The sequence below is a fragment of the Stegodyphus dumicola genome, chromosome 3 (assembly GCF_044657685.1).
Source record: "Stegodyphus dumicola isolate Sdum_Otavi_A_Nest chromosome 3, ASM4465768v1".
Lineage (NCBI taxonomy): Eukaryota > Metazoa > Arthropoda > Arachnida > Araneae > Eresidae > Stegodyphus > Stegodyphus dumicola.
The window spans coordinates 196,642,884-196,664,185 of NC_140770.1; the positions used below are offsets into that span (position 1 = coordinate 196,642,884).

Sequence of the window (21,302 nt, forward strand, 5' to 3'; positions counted from 1 at the left end):
CCGCAAACGTTTTCATAGGCATCAAGTTTTTCAGCTAATTTTTTAGATGAAATTATCCCTACCCACTCATCAAGAAAATGATCTCGAATTTCAGAAGGAACTCGACGCTTAAGTTGGTCAATCACCATCAAATCTAGCAATTGATCAAAAGTCTTAACTCCTAGACCAGTCACCCATTCCTTGCAATAATTTTCTATTTCATAATTGAAATCCACCCATGTGGATTCGGTACTCTTTTGATGTTTCATAAATTTCTGCCTAAACTTTTCCGGGCTTAGTTTAAACCGTCTTAACAATAAATTCTTCACGTGTTCATAGTCTTTAGCTTTATCGGAGGGTTCTCTAGCTATTAACTGGGTTACTTCGTAAGGAAGTAGTCCTAGTAAATGAGATACAAATTCTTCTTTATCAATTTTAGCCCACTCTGCTTGCCTTTCAAATAATAGCAAATATAGACTGATATCTCCTTTCTTGTCATCGAATTTCTGCATAAGGTGACGCAGCTCCGTTTTCGGCCGGATCTGTCCGGTATTTTGAGACTTTGTCTCTCTAATTCATACTGTTCGTTCCTTCTCCGCTCTTCTGCTTCTTCCTGTCTCCTACGTTCTTCTCTTTCCCTTTCCTCCCTCTCTTTCCGTTCTTCTCTTTCCCTTTCCTCTTTCTCTTTCCGTTCTTCTCTTTCCTCTCTCTCTTTTTCTCTTTTCTCCCTCTCTTTCCGTTCTTCTATTATTGTGTCTAAGACTCCTTTGACGAATACTTCATCATAATCACTACTTTTAACAATTTTCTGTTTTAAATCGACTATTTTCATATCTGCAGTCACATGAACTCCTAGTTCAGCCGCGAGATTTTGCAAATCTTCCTTGCGAGCTCTTCCCAAGTAGGACATTTTTTTATGTTTAAAATTAACGAACACTGTGTTCTTTATATTTCCTCAAAATAGCTCAATTCAATTACTTTAGTTAATTAATGCAGTCAGGAATCACGAAATTAAATGCACTTTGTTAAGTACGTATATCTCAAAAATGAAATATTTAAATTATATGAAGTTCATTCTCTGTACCACATTAATTGTGGTTAAAATAAGAATAATAACATAGAGCAATATATATATCTACCGTCTGGACAACTAAAATGAATATTAAATATAATATCAAATACGGTAATAAAATAAGACAATTTATTATTAACAGGAAGTAATAATCTGCTATCACTAATATTGCGTTCAGTGATGAACTAATAAAATAAAGCAATTCTATATGAACAGGAAGTAATAATCTGGTATCACTAATATTATGTTCAGTGATGAACTAATAAAATAAAGCAATTCTTTATGAACAGGAAGTAATAATCTGGTATCACTAATATTATGTTCAGTGATGAACTAATAAAATAAAAATACGCACGATTATTCGATCTCGGTCGGTGCCTCCAAAATAATTAAGACTGTGATACTTCTTTGGCGATATGAAGCAACTCCAATGATGGAACACAGCAATAACTTTTATTTAACATTCAAAAAAATGGCGACATACAAACAAGAAGAGAAAACATATTCTATCATTTAAAAATAAATTACATTCTTCGTGCGAGAGTCGCACGAGGCACTCGAGTCTGGTTTCAAATATTGCCATTCACAAATACCTTAATGTTCATCTATTTAAATTATTTATTCTACAAGATTTTAATATTATTTAAAGCTGTTACAATACACAATATTAACACGTGAACCGTATTTAGCGCAATAATAAATATATAAAAAATAGAGAAATACTTTAATTAAATTTTACCACATCTCTGCGAAAGAAAGCTGACAGCATAATGTGAAAATAGTGAAGAAACCAAACATGAAAACTGTGGTTATTTTTTTTTAAGTATCAGCTATGAGCTGTCTTTCTTTGTCTTTTTTTATCCCAAAACGAACTATTAGTCTTGAAATGGGATTTTGCTTTGGTTAATTCATTACAAACAGCGAATCACTTTTTAAATTGTTGCCACCAAATATTTTCGCTCTGTATTATTTGTAAAGAAATTAAATAAGGAAGAATCTGCATATATGTATGTAATATGTACCTCGCATTGTGAAAAACGACAGTACCTAGAGCCATCAAATTTTGAATAACGTACTCCTCCACCCGAACGCATGCACCTGGAAGCTCGATTTTTGAATTTCAAATTTGTTTTATTATTTTTTATTTCCTATTTTGAAAATTTTAATGAATTCTCTATTAACAAACTCAATGATTTTAAAAACGAGCAATGGTAAACTGTTAGAAACGAAACGCTTTTATCTCCAGCGGCCGAGACTGTTGCCAGTCGAAATAAATGTAAGTTGTTTATCCTTCAGTTTTAATTAATAAACTTGGTTGTATGAAAGCAGAATGTTGCCACTGCCGAAAATAAAATACTTTTATCTTCTACGCTCTAGCATGTTGCCATTCAGTAAAGCTTAAGATATTTTCAAATTTAATCTGGAAGGTTACTGAGTAATACACTAAGCTATTTAAAAGAAATAAACACAGTTCTTAAGAATACTGATTTCTACTTTTTAGTATGATTGATTTAAATAAACATACACTCAAGAGCCAAAACATTATGACCAGCTGTCAATAACGAGTTGGGGCACCTTTGGCGCGCAAAACAGCTTCAACCCGCCTTGGCATGGATGCCACAAGTCCTTGATAGATGGCCAGAGACAGATTGTACCAGATGTTGTAGCAACGGTCACACAAATCCGAGATATTGCGAATTGGTGGTCTTTGACCTCTGAGCTGCCGTCCCATGACATCCCAAATGTGTTCTATCGGATTGAGATCCGGTGAGTTAGGCGGCCAGGACATTAACTGGAAATCAGCATCATGTTCCTGGAACCACTCCAACACAACTGTAGCCTTGTGACACGGGGCGTTGTCCTGTTGGAACATTCCATTTCCAGCTGGAAAAACAAAGGCCATGTAAGAGTGCAACTGGTCCGCAATGATGTTCAGATACCCTGTAGCATTCATGGTCTGCTCTACCAGAACCACAGGTCCCAGAGACGCCCAAGAGAACGTCCCCCAGAGCATAATATCGCCACCACCGGCCTGTGTATGAGGGAGCATTGAGGGAGCAACTGTTCGCCTGGAAGACGGCGTATCCTGACACGGCCATCGGCGTGATGAATGACAAACCGTGATTCATCTGACCAGGCAACTCTCTCCCACTGATCCATGGACCAGTCGCGATGTTCCCGGGCCCAGCGCAGGCGCAGTTGGCGATAGCGTCATCGTTCATGTTCAGCAAAGGCACACGAGTAGGACGTTTGCTGCGTTGCTTTTCTACTTTGGCCCTGCATTGTATTCGGCTTTCAGCTGAGCCACTGTCTGGCTCCGGTTTTGCTTCACCATGCGAGACAGTCTCCGACGACTGTTTTCTTTGATAGCGTTTGGACGTCCAACACCATGTCGTCTACTGCTGGTTTCACCGTCATTCATCCACTTTTCATACGTACTAACAACTGTAGATCGCAAACAACCCGCGAGTCGTGCGGTTTCGGAAATACTTGTTCCGAGCCTTTGAGCCATTACAATCTGCTCTCTATCAAAGTCGCTTAGATCCGCAGCTTTTTCCATCACCCACAGAAGTAAGTGAAAGAATGATTCTTCACTTGATTTGTGTCGAATGGAAAGAGAGTGACAGCGCGCTTTTACTCTGCATCAGATAAAAGAATGTCTGGAACAACAAAAGGAAAATATGAAGAATCAAGATGGTAGAATGGGATATTTCACTTAGCCGCCATCAGTCGGCGAAGAAAGATGAAATGAATGAAAATAGACCAGCAAAGTGAAAAAAAAGTTGGAACAGTAAGGTAGTAGGTACTTCAAATAATTAACAAAATGTTAGGTTAGAATATCTTCAGACTCTCCAGCAGCAGTTAAATACCACTTCCATCTGATCACGTGCCTACCACGTCATTCAGGCGCGTCACTTGCCTAATTAGAATATTCAGTACGAAATTACACTGGCTGGACTCGTTAAAATCATTATATACTCTTTTACGACAACTATTTAAGGCGACTGGCCGCGCATAAGACTAGTTTTTAAAGAAGTAGTATAAGGAATATAAAAATATGTATGGCAGCCTCTAACACTGTATCGGGAAGATATGATATTTTTAAATATTTTGTGATTTGTTGTTGAACTGCATGTGACGTAAGTGCAAAGAAAATGATACTTAGGTAATAAAGCTAAAAGCAGGAGGAAAGAAGAGACTAAAAGCGACCTCAGCCCCTCGAGAACGTACGAGACTTTAACAACCCACTTTTCTAAATAGCGTTCGCCTTTTCTGAGAATTGTTTAGCAATTTTCCCATTACTTTTTTTTTCAACTGTAATTTTCTTCTTTCTATGTTTTAAAACGTTCTTAAAGCAAAACTTCGCGTTGTCATTGCAAATATTTATGCACCACTATACTAATTAATGCTTTATCAGGGTGAACACGTTCTGTGAACCTTTTGTCCCTTACCCCGTTTTGCACAGATTTCGCCTATCAAATGACTAGAATATCCTTCTTTCTGTCTTCATCTGAAGACATTTCCTAAAATGCATTTTAACTTCATTTTCATGCCTAACTTCATTTTGGAGTATCATTTGTTGTCGGCTTACTTTTACGTATCTCGAAACATCGTTCGTCATCCGAGAAATTTTTTGTTTGGATGAAGTGCTTATTTGTTCGTGATCCAAGGCGTTCAGTTCTGTTCCACTGTATTAAATTTTCAAGACGGACATTTATTTCAAATTGATTGAATTCAAATTGTATTGAATTACCCATTAAATGAATTAATTTTAACTTAAATTAAGAATAAAGGAATGACGAAACCTTTTCAAGTATTAACAAGATTTTCGAATAAATAATGACAGCTTACTCTCATTCTTTTATTTACTAAATATATCTTTCACGCATATAGAAAAAGTAAATAAATGTTATGCAAATAATCATAAGCTTTCTTCATTTCTTAATTCAACATTCAGCTACAATATCTCAAGTTGTTTCGATTTTGAAAAAGTTTATAACCTTGGAAACTATCTTCCTCACGAATTGTAGATGTTCATCTGTCAATCTGTTTTTTTTTTCCTCACACTTGCTTATAATTTTCCTCTGTCACCCAGGTGGTATAATGGTTAGGGGTGACTACTGAGAAACAGGAGGGCTCGCGTTCGAATCCCGAAGAAGGCATGGATGTTTGTAAAGGTACAGTGTCTTTGCGGCATAGGGGCACTCTAAATATGCGGCGAGCCGAAAGTTCTCTCGAGAGGTTGATGGTAGGGGGAAATGGAGGGAGACCCTCGGACCTGTCCCCCGGGGTGCTCTCCATCAAAATTGGGGGCGGAAATAAGCGAAATCGTACTGCCACCTGTATGGTGCTCAAGGTTCTTGCCAACGATAGGCGCAACTTTGTCTGTTTACTACGATGAGTTTCGTGGGCTTGTTTTGATGTTGTTATCAGACAAGTGAGATAAGTCACAACACAGCAATAATTTTCAACTTCGGAAGAAACTCTTCCTAACTAAATATACTCCCAAACAAAGTGGTTGTTCTTACTGCACAAAAGTACGAAAAAAATAAGTTTTGCTTTTAATGGTAATGAAAATTTGTGCTCCAGATCATTAAAATCTTAAACGTTATCTTCGAATTCTGGTCATAATAATGCTAATTAATTTAAGAGAAGTGCTTTCCGGGTAGTATAAAATTGCTTTGAGGGCCGAAAGCGGTTCCCTGTCCTACAGTCTGAAACCATCTACAATCCGTGATGAAGTTAATTTCAAGTAATTTCTTTCCAAGGCTAAATAAATTTATCAGAATAATTTTGTAGAGTTATTAGATTTTTAAATGTAGGAAACGTGAAAAATGAGCAGTGCCGTTACCGGACTCGAACCTGGACCTCTCAAATACGCGCCAAGTGTGCTATCGTTGCACTATGGAGGCATGAAGAAAGGATGGAGAAAATACCTTATATACTCCCCCTTTTAAAAGGCGACTGAGGATTAGCAGACCCAGTCGCCAAATCCTGGTGATAAAGAATCATCATTCACCACCTTTTTAGTTCGGGCGCTACTTTAGTATCATTAGGATGTTTTTTTTGAAGCAGGAGTACATGGAAACTATGCAATGCCCTCGCCGGGACCCGAACCTGGACTTCCCAAATACACGCCGAGTGTGCTACCGTTAAACCACGAAGAGGGAGAAAATACCTTATATACTCCCACTTTAAAAGGGCGACTTTAAAAGGAGCCCCAGTCGGAAAGGAGAGAGAAAATGCCTTATAACTTTACCAAATGACTTTAAATCAAAATCAATTGTTAAAGCAGTGGTAAGAATTTGTAATTACTCATGTATCAACATATGTATTTTTATTTAGTTATGCGTCGAAGGAAATTTAATGAATAAGAGAAAGATACAAGGTTGTCATTATTTATTCTCAAGCTTTGTTCCAGTTGGTAAATTTTGCACTGGAATGAGTTATTTAATGATAAATTAACCAAGATAGAATTATTTGGAAGAAATTCTAGTCCGAGAATTTAATATTTAGATGTCACTGTAATTGAATTACAAATTATAACTAATAAAAAGGTCTTTCAGGTACCATTCTTTAGATTTCAGATAGTAAATAAATATAAATTAATTTTTTTCCCTTAAGAGTATTATTATTATTGTTGTTTATCTATGTTATGATAAATATTTAGCAATATCGAAAAATAATTTTAAAATGAGCATATCTTTACAATTTCCGATACACAGTCGTGCGCGCTGGAGATAATTTTTTTTTTTCGTGCAGTGTTGCCATTGCTCGCTTTGAAATCGTTGAGTTTGTTAATCAAAAATTCTTCAGTGTCTGACAAAATATGAAATAGATAATAAAAAAATTTCAAATTCCAAATTAGGGCTTCCTGATGCCTATATTCGGTGAAGGATTACGTTATTCAAAATTTGGTGGCTCTAGGTACCATTGTTTTATCACAATGCGAGAAACATACATAACTTTACGCAGATTCTTTATTATTTAATTTCTTTAAATATAATACAGGGTTGTAATATTTGATGGCAACAGTTTGAAAAGAGAATCTATGCAAAATACCGAAACGAAATTAATAGCCCTTCTGGGCAAACGCCTTTTGGGCTTATAATAAATTCAGATAAAAGTACAGGTACCACTGCTCTAAAGTTCAATTTTTCCAGCATTTACATCTGAAATGCGCTTTTCTCTTTCATGAGACTGCCATACGTGTTGCTTTCAATGCTTTAAATTAGAGATCCTCTGATACTCCTCTAAAATCAAGTTTTGATTTATGTGAAACATATGGTAGTCATAGCTCAAACTGACTTCCTTTCAGTTAATATGAATGGAATTAAGTTTACGCCTGAGAAGAAAAAAGTTGATATATGCTCAGTTGGTTATAAATCTTTACATCCCGAAGTTCTATTTAAACTTTTTATAGTTTTTATTCCATTACTAGGGTTAAATTTATAAATTACTTTAAAAAAAGTAGCAGAATTATTCTCACGCTTTCTTGTAATCAAAAAAATCAATAAATGTTACAAAATCAATAAATGTTGATTCATTTAATTTAACATTTTTGTTAAAGGTTAAATCTTTTTCATAACAATGAAGTAACTAAAGCATTGCAGTAATTAATTAATTTATTCAGTAAGTAGTGCAGCTAGAAAGGTTTAATATAATCATAAAGAAATAATAAAAAATGCTAAAAAAATACTACACTCATGTCCATAAATTAAGGATAATTCGGAGTCACGCAGAAATCGAACTCGAAAATAAATATATCATCTGTAAAATCGCTACACACAGTTTCAAGAATCATATGCAAATTTCAGGAAGTAACCAGATGACACCAATGGTACGTCACAATGACAAGAGTGTAAGAGAGCGATATACTATAAGGAATACAGGCAAAGAAGTAAAATTTTTCGCAGGCGCTTTATAAGCATTTCAGTGCAATAACCGAATAGTTATGACACAAAGGACGCATTTGGATGATTTTTTACGTGGTAGAATTATCGGCCGTCTGGAATGTGGGAGTACCCAACTGGACGTATCAGACGAACTTGGAATTGCCCAGAGTGTCATCTCCAGGCTTTGGCAACGATTCCATGATGATGGTAATATGAGTAGACGTTACAGCACAGGTCGCCCTAGAGTTACAACGCCGAATGAGGACCGGTATTTGGCAGTTACTGCCAAAAGAAACAGGCGGAGCACAGCCTCAGACCTGTCTCGTCAGCTCTCTTCAGCCACTGGTACGACAATTTCAAGGCAGACCGTGTACAGACGCTTAGGGAAGATTGGTCTATATGTTCGTAGACCTGTCAGATGCGTTCCACTTACTGCGGTTAGTCTGGAGTAGAGAGCATGCATTGTTGACACCGCAACAGTGGGCTTGTGTGATGTTTTCCGACGAGTCCAAGTTTAGCTTGCAGTCTGATTCTCGCCGGACTTTCATATGGAGAGCTCCAGGTACCCGTTACCACCAAGAAAACATCATTGAACGACACCGTTACGGTGGTGCAGGAGTGCTCGTTTGGGGTGGAATTATTCTGAGTTCCAGACCTGACCTACATGTTCAAATTGGAACCATGACAAGCCAAATCTATCGGGACGTCATTCTGGAACAACATGTACGTTTGTTTCGGGGCGCCATGGGCGCACAATTTGTGTTTATGGATGTCAACGCCCGTCCTCACCGTGCAAATATCGTAAGCGAATGCCTGCAATTGGAGGATATCACCCGTATGGACTGGCCAGCATTCTCACCGGACTTGAACCCAGTAGAGTATGTGTGGGACATGCTTGGCTGACGAGTTGCAGCCCGTCAACCTCCTAGTACATGTCTACCGGAACTTCGGAGAGCATTGCTTTTTGAGTGGTGTAATATCCCACAAGATCAGATCGATAATTTGATACTCAGCATGCCTAGGCGTTGTACGGACTGCATTGCATCGTCTGGGAGACATACAATGTATTAACAATCATACCAACCACGTAATATTGGTTTTTTGTAAATAGGTTTCCTTTTGTAATTTGCTTCAGGAAGAAAAAATCGCTAATTTTTTTTAATAATATCAAACATATAGCATCTTTTTTTTGTTCTTTACCTTTTGTTTAATAAATAAGCTTTACAAATAAGTCAAATTTGTTTTGCTTCTAACTCTTCCTTTGCCTGATTTTGCATTATCCTTAATTTATGGACATGAGTGTATTTACAGTTCAAGTAGAAAATGATATTTTTCCTCAAGAATAAAACATCACACAAGAAATAATGTGACGGTCACAAACAAGTTAACAGGAAATAATTAATTGCGGTTAGAGGCCTGATTAATGCCAAGTAGCTGAAAATTGTAAAACTGACAGAAAATAACTGAACTACATATAATAAGACAAAAATTCCTTGCGTGTAGAAAGAATTGGCATAATGTTACCTCATTTCTTTTTTCATTTTTTAGAAAAAGAGCTGAAGTTAACTCACAAGGAACACTAAATCTACATGCAGAAGTAAATGTAATCCATCATATATATGCATATAGTAAGTATATAAGCATCGTGTTTACAAAAAAGGAGGGTATCTACAAATCACACATTTTCATCAAAATGAATTTGGCAGTTTCTTAATACATCGAATTGTAATATCTTTCCTGTCCTTTAAATCAACGACAAATTAAAAGCGAGAAAATAAATTAATAAAAAAATTTAAAAAATCTGAAAGCTTTCAGATTTTACATTATGCCCAAAGGGGCGTTTTTTTAGCGTCTTGTGTGTTACCTTTATTTATTAAATATCATGTTCTTCGCACTTAAACCATAAAATTCAGTTCAACAGCAATATCGCAAAATAATTTTTAAATGAGCACATTTTTACGCATAATTTCCGATACACAGTCTCGCGCGCTGGAGATAACTTTTTTTTCATACAGTGTTGCCATTGCTCGCTTTGAAATCGTTGATTTTGTTAATCAAAAATTCGTTTAAGTTTTAGAAAATATAAAATAGATAATAAAACAAATTCCAAATTTGGGCTTCTAGATGCCCATATTCGGGTGGAAACGTACGTTATTCAAAATCGGATGGTTCTAGATATCGTTGTTTTATGACAATGTGAGAAACATGCATGCAATTATGCAGATTCTTCATTATTTAATTTCTTTAAATATAATACAGGGCTCTAATATTTGTTGGCAAGAGTTACAAAAGTGAACCGACATCGTTTAGAAGCAAAAGAAATTTGGATGATTGAAGGTTCGGATATCTGGAATTTGAATAATAAAGTTCTGTCATTTGTTTACAAAATAATACGTAAAAAGACATTTTGGAAAATAAGAAAATCGATTTATTTCTTTAAATTATTACGCATGACAATTATCGAATGGTTGAAACAGCTGAAGTTTACGCGGGCCTTCATCTGAAAGTACTTTCGGTGACCGTTATGTGCGATACAGCGCCTAATGTGGAAAACGAATGTTTGAAAGTAACAACCCTACTACCGCAAACCTGAGTGGCCGAACAACTACCTTTGAACACCAGACTGAAGTTCGGCTGTGAGGCGTGCGCAGTGTAAACGTACGATGGCGGTCAATCTGTGCATGAATTGTGTGAACCAAGTTAGATAGGATACATAAGACAATAATTACGGATTATATTTTTTTACAGCCATGCCAAGGAAACTGTTAGGTGAGCTTTTAAATTTTTTTTTCTTACTTTATAAATTTGTATTCATGATATTTCGAAGAAGTGGATCGTTTGCACGGAAAATTTGTTTTTGTTTTCAGCTTTTTCAATTTTTTTTTCCCCTCGAGGAAAGTCTTGCTTAAAAATATAAATGTAATACTAAAGCCTTTGATAGTTTAAGATTCAGATTTTTAATAATTAAAATATGACTGTTTTGGCTTCACTGTCTAAGCGACCGGCAAAACCACCAGGTGTTTTAAAGGGCGTGTGTGACCGCTGCTTTTCGTGCTGGTCTAGTCACGTTCCTAGCTTGTCATCCTTTCGTTTTCACTACTGGCAACTGATTTCATCTATTTAAAGGTATTTGCTGTGGGAGCTTTGCAAGCCATAGGTTATATACCCGGCATTTTAAAGCTATCTTTTATTGTTAAGCGGTGAATGAATGATAACTGTTTCGAGATAACCGTTGCTAACGCCTTCTTGGAAGTTTTTGTTTACATTATTGACTAGCATTTAATTGGTAGCTGTAGGATAAAAGAGGGCGCGATTATGAAGAAAATTTCCTTTAAGAATTACAGATTACATTCTAATAAGAGGAAAGAAAAAATTATTTTAAAATTATCATTGTTATCATCATTTAAAAATAAAACAAAACTCTTCTTTTTAAATTCATGTAATTCAGAAAGCGGGAAAGTTTATATCCTGTGTATACTGATTTACCATTTGTTCTTAAGCTTTTGAAGGTCAGCTTAAATTATTATTAATATTTATTTAAAATGCAAACAAGAATTAAGGTATCAAAAGATACATAAATTATATAAAAATATGTGTATATGAAAACTAGATTTATAAAGTACTTGTGGAGTTACAAATGCTAACATTAAGCATTCTTTTGCATTCATAATCGCCGAAAAGTTTCATGATAGAAGAAGCATTTTGTTACATTTTTTCAAAAAATTACAGCCTTCGTTTGAAAATATTGTCAAACTGATATTGAATTTTTTTCAAATTTTGAACTTTGATGTGTTTCTTTTTGATCTATCAAACTCTTTTGTTTCCAACTCATAGGCACGTTTCCTACCAAACACTCAGTTGTGAGCTCTCATAGTTTTTTTTTATTTACAATAATGTACATTAAGTACTAGTGTTCGAACATTTTTTTCCCCTGATTTGCTTTAATGAGATGAAAAATGACGGATTCATTGTGACTTAGTCTTCTACACGAGCAGTTTATTTCTCTGTGCAGTGGAGCTATATTTACTTTGAGTTCTATATTTAGACGGAAGTTTGTAAGTTCCATATTTAGACAAAACGTTCATTTGATGTGTAAACCTAATAAGAGGAAATTACTCTGAAAAACATAAAAAAGAAACAATTCTGTATTCAATAAGTAATATATACTGTTAAAACATCGGTTACTAATTATAGTAATGTATTTCAATACATTACTGTAATTTAATTTAAATGAGTTATATAAATTATTGAAAGTAAAGTAAAACTACATAAAAAGGTAAAATTAAACTGCGTTAAGAAATGCGTTTTGTCTTTTTCATCATTGTGTTAAGAAAATGTTAAGAAATTACAGTTCGAAAATCGAAGTGTACATGAAGATCTTATATTTTGCCGAATGGCAACACTCCTGAAATCACGCTGTACGCCAGACGCGCGGTGAGCAAATTTAAGACACCATATGCCGCCCAACCGGTATAGTGGTTAGCGTTGCTGACTACCGTGCCGAAGGGTCCGGGTTCGAATCCCGGAGAAGGCATGGATGTTTGTATATGTTTAATAAAAATTTGTAAAAAACGTTTGTTGTTAATTTCAATATTAACCCTCACGGATTGGAGGAAACGGCGTTCGCCAAAGTCCTCATCATCTTTCTTCTTGTCTAAAAAGCAAGATTGATACTGATACTGATACTGAAGACACCTTATCATTTCGACCATTGGCAACTGTTGCTGAGGCAAATTGATTATATGTTTGTGGTAGCGTAAAGGATATTTCTGATGTCAATGAAAGACTGCTTTATTTATATTTAAAGCTCAGTTTCAAAAAGAGAAACAGACTTCGAAGTTGAACTGAAAGTTAGGTTTCCGGACTAAATAATTACAGTTATTTGCTTAAATTTCAAGAATGCTTTCTTTTCGAAACTAGGTGAATTGTAGTTAAAGAACTAATTTGAGAAGCCATTTTCTTTAAGCGCAAATGATATATGTATATATATTATATATATAAATACGCGCTATGCATTGAATAGATATTGAATGTAAATGAAAGTAAGCCCGATAAATGATAAATATATCTGTTTAAACACATAATAATTTATTGTAATTTTGGTGCTTTTAAACTGATGGCTTCATTTCTCAGTTTAAATCTCGACTATGTACGAAAGACAATGATAAAATTTTTAATTATTATAATGATTAGCCTTAGTTAGCACGCCAATTTATATTACTATTTATTATTAAAATATTGAATAATAATTGCATAATAGAGCACAGGTCAGTTCCGTCTTTACAGTATTATGAAACCCCTATCTAATCAGTATACCGAGCCCCTACGACAACCACTCATAGAAATATGGAAAGTGGACGAAAAAACGGATTAATAATTGGGTCTGTATTCATGTGGTGCCCCCGGGCAAATGGCAGCATACTCAGACATGAATATTTAAAATGTGAGTAGAATTTCGAACATTATTGTAAACGCTTTGAGAGAGCTACATATTTGTTGAAAGCTATAATTTATGTAATTGCAGGCGTAAGTTTTTGAGTTTTATTTATCAAGTAAACTAATGACTTTTAATTAAAATTAAAGACTAAGTGGGCACATTAAAATACGATTCATTTTTTGGGGAAAAAAACGCGTTTTACTTCACAAGCTTCTTTTTTACCGCAGGAATTTTTCCGTCAGTAGTTACAATGTAATCTTGACTCCTCTGTCTTAGCGCCTGAAAAGCACGTCACGGATAATTGAAAAATATAGATAATTCGGTCTATTACTTTTCACGCATATTGTGTTTATTTCTGTAAAAAAAATCAATAATTTTATGTTGCTATTGAGAAGTTTAAAATATTTGTTGAATTTCACTGGGTAATTTTTGAAGTGTTATTTCGTCATTGTATTCGAATCTCTTTGGTCGACAAAGTCCTCCTCGTAGAGCTTCAACAGAAATCATTGTTGTTTTGGAATTAATTTAGTTATTAGTATTTTCTTCATCTGCATTTTCAGTCTGCAGTTATTGCCTCGACTTCTTCACGATTAAATAAATATCCGATTTCTACTTAAATATATTTTACGTAAATTTACCTATGGATATTCGAGAGTACACTAAATGTTTCAATTTTTGTGAAGTATTTAGTGAATATGACACGTTTATGTTAAGTATTTAAAATATTTTTTAAAACAATGCAAATTCTGTGCATTGCGGAGTTTTTTTTTTTTTTTTTTTTAAATTACTCAGAATTTAAAAAAAAAGAGAATGCGTGGATATATGTAAACTTCCTTGGTAATGTTTGGCTGTAATGTAATACTAAATTTAAATTAAACTAATAATATTTTAGTGTGTAAAGTTTCTGTTAAATAATAAATATAAAAAACGTATTTATTAGTTTAAAGTGCTTTAATTTAATTTTAAAAATAAAAAAATGTATTCACTTTTTATTTTTACACTCATTGATCGATGCATGACACCTTTTAAGGTGTCTTCGTGGGGAACATTTTTAAGGGAAACGGGCTCGTATCCGCGTTACGCATGACCTCTGGTTAGGAACCATTGTTCCGAAAACAACTGACTGCAATTAATAGCACCGATGATTTTTATTCTTACAGCTGATAATTATGATTTGGTAAACTCAGAGGACACTTAGGTATGCTTTCTTGAGGGGCCTATATAAGGGCTAAATATCATAGCACAAGAGGGCACCTGTCTAAACGGAAGAGTGTCTCTGTGAATGCCTTTTTAAATGGAAACTGGCATCGTATTCATGTTATATATGGGTGAAACCATGAAAATTCTTGTGCAGCCTGCTTGTTCCCTAGATTTTGAACTCAAAATGAGCTACTAATGTTCAGAGATTTTAACATTGTGCTGTACTGACAATGCGAAAACCCATATATCCCGACCGTTCGTCAGAAATGAACTCAGTCCGAACTGCCAAGTTCTTAGCTGGTCTGGCCAATTGTTTGTTCCTGGTTGTAGCTTTATTCTTATAAAAATTTGTAGTGGTAGCATTAATGGTATACCGGGCATTCTAAAATCGGTCTATTTTTCAGTTTGGTTGACACATTTGGCTGTTTTCCTGACGCTTCTAGATATTTATTTAGTTATGTGAAATTCAACGTAATTTTTGAATTTGTCCTGTGCAGATTGTTATTTTATATCATATGTGATGACAGTGAAGGAATTAATCATCAAATTGCTTGAGTTCCGTTTAATTAAATCTCCAGAATAAAACTTCGGATGTCATTTGTCTCCTAACTCCTGAAATGTCTGGCTGTGACCGTGAAAACAGGCAATGAAATACATTTTTCACATTGTCTGCCTTTACTTGGCTAAATACCCAAATTTCAGAGGATTGGCTCAAGTATATTGCAGTAATTAATTGGGAGATATTTCCTGTATTACTAGTTTCAGTGCAGCAGCCCTGAGTTAGGAGGAAATACAGATTACAGTAGATTATTTTTCTATGTTTAAATTCCTTGAAGTCAACAAGAATCTGCTAGTTAAAGGAAAATAATTCATTTTCTTTGGAAAGGAAAGATTTGAGAAAATGTCTCGAAAGTTAAGAAAGAAGTAACATCAGGTTTTCAGAAGTTCTTCCTGTATTGATTGACGTAATTACTAATGTATGTGCAGTAAAATATTTCTAATTCTTTAAATAAAATCTTAAACTTTTTTTGATTATTTATGCCATGAAAATATTGACCATTCGATTTTTGGCATTATCTATTGCGTTCAATCTTTAATATGAACAATAATTCATAGAGATATGTTTCAAGTTTATCAATTCTTTTGCTTAATTGCAGAGCTTGGTAAAAATATATTTTGAATTCTAGGCAGTATCTGAAATTTTATGCTATTAATATCCACATAAGAAGGATTTGTAATAGCTTTGGTGCTATAAATGATACAATTGTAAATGCAATAAAAATCATACTTCAGGACGGGAAAAAAGTCAGTTATAAGTGATAGAAGCACGCACGTGAGGCAATAAAGTAGCCTCAAATTGGCATTAACTTTAAGTAAGGGAGCCAGTCTACAATTACCAGAGACGAACTCAGCCTTCATGAAAGAGGAATATATACGCATGCTGGCCATTTACATTGGCTATAATGTAAATATTTTTTTTCGTTTTATTTGTTTCCACCTGATGACGCCAAGTCCCCTGTTTTATTCAGTGCAAGTTAATTTAGAGACCATTTACAGAATACAGAGGCTGTTCGCGCATTTTTAGACGATTTTGGTAAGCTGTAATAAAAATCGTTTGCTGCAAAAGAAGTAATTACAATTGTACTATGTTTTTAAAAGTCAAAATTATCGTCTGTGGCTTGAAAGTTTTGTTGTATTCAAAATGGCGAATTTAACAAAGCAGTGGTTCGTAAGCTACATTTACGCTCTTTCCGAAGAGAAATATGCATACTCCGTTATCCAAAAACGATGTGAGAGTCATGGTTTTGTGATATCTTAAGCGTCGATAGGTAATATTATCAGGGTCAATGTTCCTTCTAACCTTCTTCGGGAACATGCAAGGAACTGACTCGGAACAGAGAGCTTACTAAAGCTATGTTCAAAACTGTGGGAAGTACACAGGATACACAAGAAGGGTATACAAAACCCTTTATTTTTCTCTATTTACAATGACTTCCATACTTCGGAATACACCGACCCGCTACTTGGGGTCAAAACGTAAAAGTATAAAAATAAAACTAAACTCTAATTTAACTTTAGAATAATAAACGTGGAAGATTGGCCTTATAATAACAGGAAGCGTATGTAGTACAGAGAACTGTGAACACTACAATACGTTTAAATTTATCAAGAGGATTAAAACCTCTGGCCTGGAAGGCAACAAGCAACTGCGTAACTTCTAAGGTAAGCGGCCTGCTTCGACTCTCTGCTTCCTCTCTCTCGCTTGGCAAAAAGCCACAACTTAAATACTTGGCGTTCGCCAGACAAACTTTGCATAAAAACCTTAACGCTTATAATTCTGGCCGGAAGTAGAAAATAAGAAGTGATAGTAAAGATTTAAAATAAAATAAACGTTAGTAAAACTTAAGATCCTTACATACTTCCCGCCAGAGTTAATTAGTTTGAAACTGAGGTCTAAAACGACCTTGTTGAAAACTTTTAGCTCTAGAATCTAACGCGAGGCCAATCTTTTACAAATATTTTTCGCTAGAAACTAGAAATTTAAAAGAAAGAAATTTGTTTTTACAATAGCAGCTCCCAGGATACACAATTTTTTTTCATCTGTACTGCATCTAAACAGGAGCTCTTATTCAAATCTGGTTCCTTCCAGAGATCTGGAAGGAAAACTAGTTTAATGAAATGTTACACAATGAAATGGCAAGTAACATGTATAATTATATTTCACTTAACATTCTTATTTCATTCATGACTATTTTAATTATCTCTCCCCGTGCTCTCTGACATGTGTTGTAAAAGAACACCAAACACGAATGTGTTTCTGTCTACGTGTTCCACACTTCCTCCTACAATCAAAACACTAACGTGTTAAAATTCAACATAACAAGACTTCTTAACACACCCTAATTTCAACTCTAAACCCTGAGGTACTATTCTGAAAGTGTCTAAATCTGTTTACAGTCACACGAATAAAAATAATTTTAACATTACTTTCACTTTTACCATATCACGGTATTTCTTAACATTTAAAATAACAGTTCACATTGTATATAAGAACATATCAACATGCCGTTAATTTTACACATTTGAAAACATACATTAGTAGTACATTGTTAACTTCTATTCTTTTCAAAGCAAGTGCCAATTCTTTCTACATTGAAATACTACATTTCAAAAAGTCTTTCAGACTAAAACTTCTTTCTTGCTAGAATGTTTTAAATAAAATTTATACAATAACTTTTTACAATATTTAAGTCTTTACACAACGCTATTATACATCAACTTTAGTTTTACGCGCGAGTAATTGAAAAACATAATATCAAAATCGGTAACAACTGATTTCTCGCCCTTTTGGCGATAAAGGTAGACCTCGCATGAGGTAAAACTTCTTGAAATCTGCCACTTGCAGTAAGAATGAAAGATTAACTTAATGTTTGCAAAGTAACATAAAATTTTACTTATCTTTGTGATATTCGGACATCCTTTTCTGGGCCCAGTCTTTAAAGGTATTGCAGATAGTAGTTTGATTTATCCTCCTTCTTGTACGGGCTCGCCCTTCAGTACCTTCCTCTGGAAGCTTCCTTTTTTCACCAGTTCAGTCACCCTTGAATACCTTCTTTTTCTCCTCTGCTTGTGGTCTTGGCCGTTTGATGGCAGCTGGTCTTGGCGGAACCGGGAAACTTCTGTCGTGTTCCTGCTTGGACCTCGTTGCTGGCCGTTCAAATTTTCCTTGTAACTTTTCCTCCGCCGTTGATGGCCCTTCCGCATTTCGGCGGCATTTGCTGCGGAGAGTCCTGTCGGATGAGTAGATCTTCCGTTTTAGAGCCGGGTTATAGTTGCCGTCATTTCTCCTGGTTCTCTTCACATACGTCGTCCTTCTCCCTTCTTCATTCTGCGGGTGTTCGTGAACTCTCTTTTCTGGACGGTGGAACGGCTTCTTTTTCTTGCTACCTTCAATTTTTCCGCAGGAAAATTTTCTTTTCACTTGCTCCTGCCTCTTAATGGCTTGCCCTTGTACTTGTCGTTTTTCCACCTCTGGAGCTTGTGCTTGCGGTGTCTGCCGTGCCGGATCTTGCAAAAGATCTGAAAATATTTTCATTTTATTACGATCTAAGTAGGGTTTATTTGATCAATGTTTTCGGAGCAGGTTTCACCATTTCTGGCTTTTAACACTACTACAGCGTGAGTTATTTTTTCTATAACATATGGTCCTTCAAATCGTGGAAAAAATTTGGCAGTTTTATCTTCTGGTGCTGAAGAAAGTGAATGCTTAATTTTTAAAACTTCATCCCCTACTTTATAAGTTACTCCCCGTCGTTTCAAATCATAATAGAGCTTCTGTTTTCTTTGTGCTACTTCCGTATTCTTCTTTGCTTCCTTAATTAGTTTTTCTATATCACCCATTTTAAATTCTGGGGCTCTTTGTTGCACATAAAATAATTTATCTAACGGCGTTATAATCTTTCTGCCTAGAAATAACTCAGCAGGAGTTTTGCCCGTTGTATCATGTTTTGCGGTCCTAAGGGCGAAAGCAAATTCATTGACATAGTTATCCCAGCTTTTATGAAAATTTTTAACATAACTACGGATAATTTTCACTATATTTCTATTGACCCGTTCCACTATATTTGATTGCGGCCGATACGGGACCATTTTTAAATGACGTATGCCCAGTTTTTGGCACATGTCTTCAAATATATTACTTACAAATTGAGGACCATTATCCGATATAACTTTTAGGGGCGCCCCGTATTTTAAAATATATTTATTTAAAATAGAATCAGTAACTAATTTCGCGGAGGCTCGTTTTAAGGGAACAATTTCGGTCCATTTACATGATCAACCATAACAAGGAGATAGCGACTTTTATTTAACTGACTTTTTGGGAAAGGGCCCAATAAATCGATGCCAATTATTTCATTTGGAAATTCGGATTTAATACTATTTAGAAACCTGGCCGGGCGGAAATTAATATAATTAACTGCTTGACATGCTGGGCAGGACTGGACATACGCCCTTGTTAACTTTTGCAGTTCAGGAAAGTAGACTGCCTCGCGTACGCGTTGGATAGTTTTTCGAATACCAGCAAGAGAAGCTAAAGGGCTGTCATGGAGCTCCTGCAGGATATTTAATCTAAGACTAGCTGGGATAACAGGTCGAAATTCGTTGTTGGAATTCGTAGTTTTTGTATAGAATAATAAACCATCTATTAGTTCGTAATGGGCCGCCCTATTTCTTATCGCCACAATATCTTGGTGGCTAAAATTTTCAGGATCCTTTAAATACTCATAAATGCTTCCAAACTCAGGATCCTTAATTAAGACACAATAACACGCCGAATAAATACTAATTCAGAAGTCAAACAACAAAAATCAGCGTTATACCTACAAATTTTCACAGGACTAGTTTCGATGGTTTTACCGAACCATCATCTTCAGCTGCAAAACCGCAAATGAACAAGATAGAAGAACCATCGAAACTAGTCCTGTGAAAATTTGTAGGTATTACGCTGATTTTTGTTGTTTGACTTCTGAATCAGGATCCTTACTCAGTTCGGTTATTACAGTTTCTCGGGAATTTATTGTACATGCTGTGAGCATTGCCACCTTTACGGTATTACCTTGTTCATCTATTTTAATTCTTGATAGGGCATCTGCTACGATATTTTCCTTTCCGGGGGTATGCTTGATTACCAGATTATATTCTTGCAGCTTGAGTGCCCATCTTATTAACCTTGGGGATAAATTTTTTCCTGAGTACAATCTAGTTACCACCGCATGATCAGAGTACACTGTTATCGGCGCCTTTCCAAAATGGACTCGGAACTTTTGCACTGCTAACAGAACTGCAAGTGCCTCTCTCTCGGTCGCGGAATAGTTTCTTTGTGTTTGATTTAAAGTTCGGCTAAAAAATGCCACGGGCTGCTGATTTTGCGAAAGTACCGCTCCCACCGCATAATCCGAAGCATCCGCTGAAATTTCTAAATTCTCATCCTTTTCAGGAAATTTCAACACAGGGGCTTGCGTTAATGCTTGTTTTAATTTTTCGAAAGCACTATTGGCTTCGGCCGTCCACGAGAATCTTGCCTTTTTCCTTTTTAATTTTAACAATGGCTCAGCGATAGCCGCAAAATCTTTTATAAAGGACCTATAATATGAACAAAGTCCTAGAAAAGAAGAGAGTTTCTTTGCCGTGTTTGGAGTCGGATACTTTTATACAGCGATTATTTTTGATTCGTCTGTCTCGATTCCTTTTTGAGATATTTTGTAACCTAAATATTTTAATTCAGGGGCTGCAAATTTGCACTTTTCAACATTAACTTTTAGACCGGCCTCATTTAATAAAGAAAACACCTGTCTTAAATCCTGTACATGTTGGTCGAGATTATCACTAGTAATAATGATATCGTCTAAATAGATAAATGTGGACTTTCCAAGAACAGGTCTTAACACAATGTCCATGCATCGCTGAAATGTTGCCAGGGCCCCTGAAAGGCCAAACGGCATACGCAAAAATGCATAAGTGCCAGACTTGGTTATAAAAGCAGTCTTAGGCACATCCTCAGGCCTAACCCCTATTTGAAAATAACCAGTCGTTAAGTCTAAAGTCGTCATAAATTTGGTTGATTTTATGTTCCTTAGAATTTCTTCAATGATCGGTAACGGATATACCGGATATTTAGTTATGGAGTTTAATTTACGGTAATCAATAGCGAATCTCC

At 35.4% G+C, this 21,302-nt stretch overlaps 1 protein-coding gene across 1 annotated transcript in view; it reads left to right on the forward strand.

The window, feature by feature from the left end:
• The first annotated feature begins 10,566 nt into the window (after positions 1 to 10,566).
• Positions 10,567 to 21,302, forward strand: part of LOC118181504 (uncharacterized) — a 268,359-nt gene continuing 257,623 nt past the window's right edge. The window contains exon 1 of the mRNA XM_085813719.1: positions 10,567 to 10,716. Coding sequence (XP_085669845.1) covers positions 10,698 to 10,716 — 19 coding nt within the window. The 5' untranslated portion in view covers positions 10,567 to 10,697. The remainder of the gene's footprint in view (positions 10,717 to 21,302) is intronic.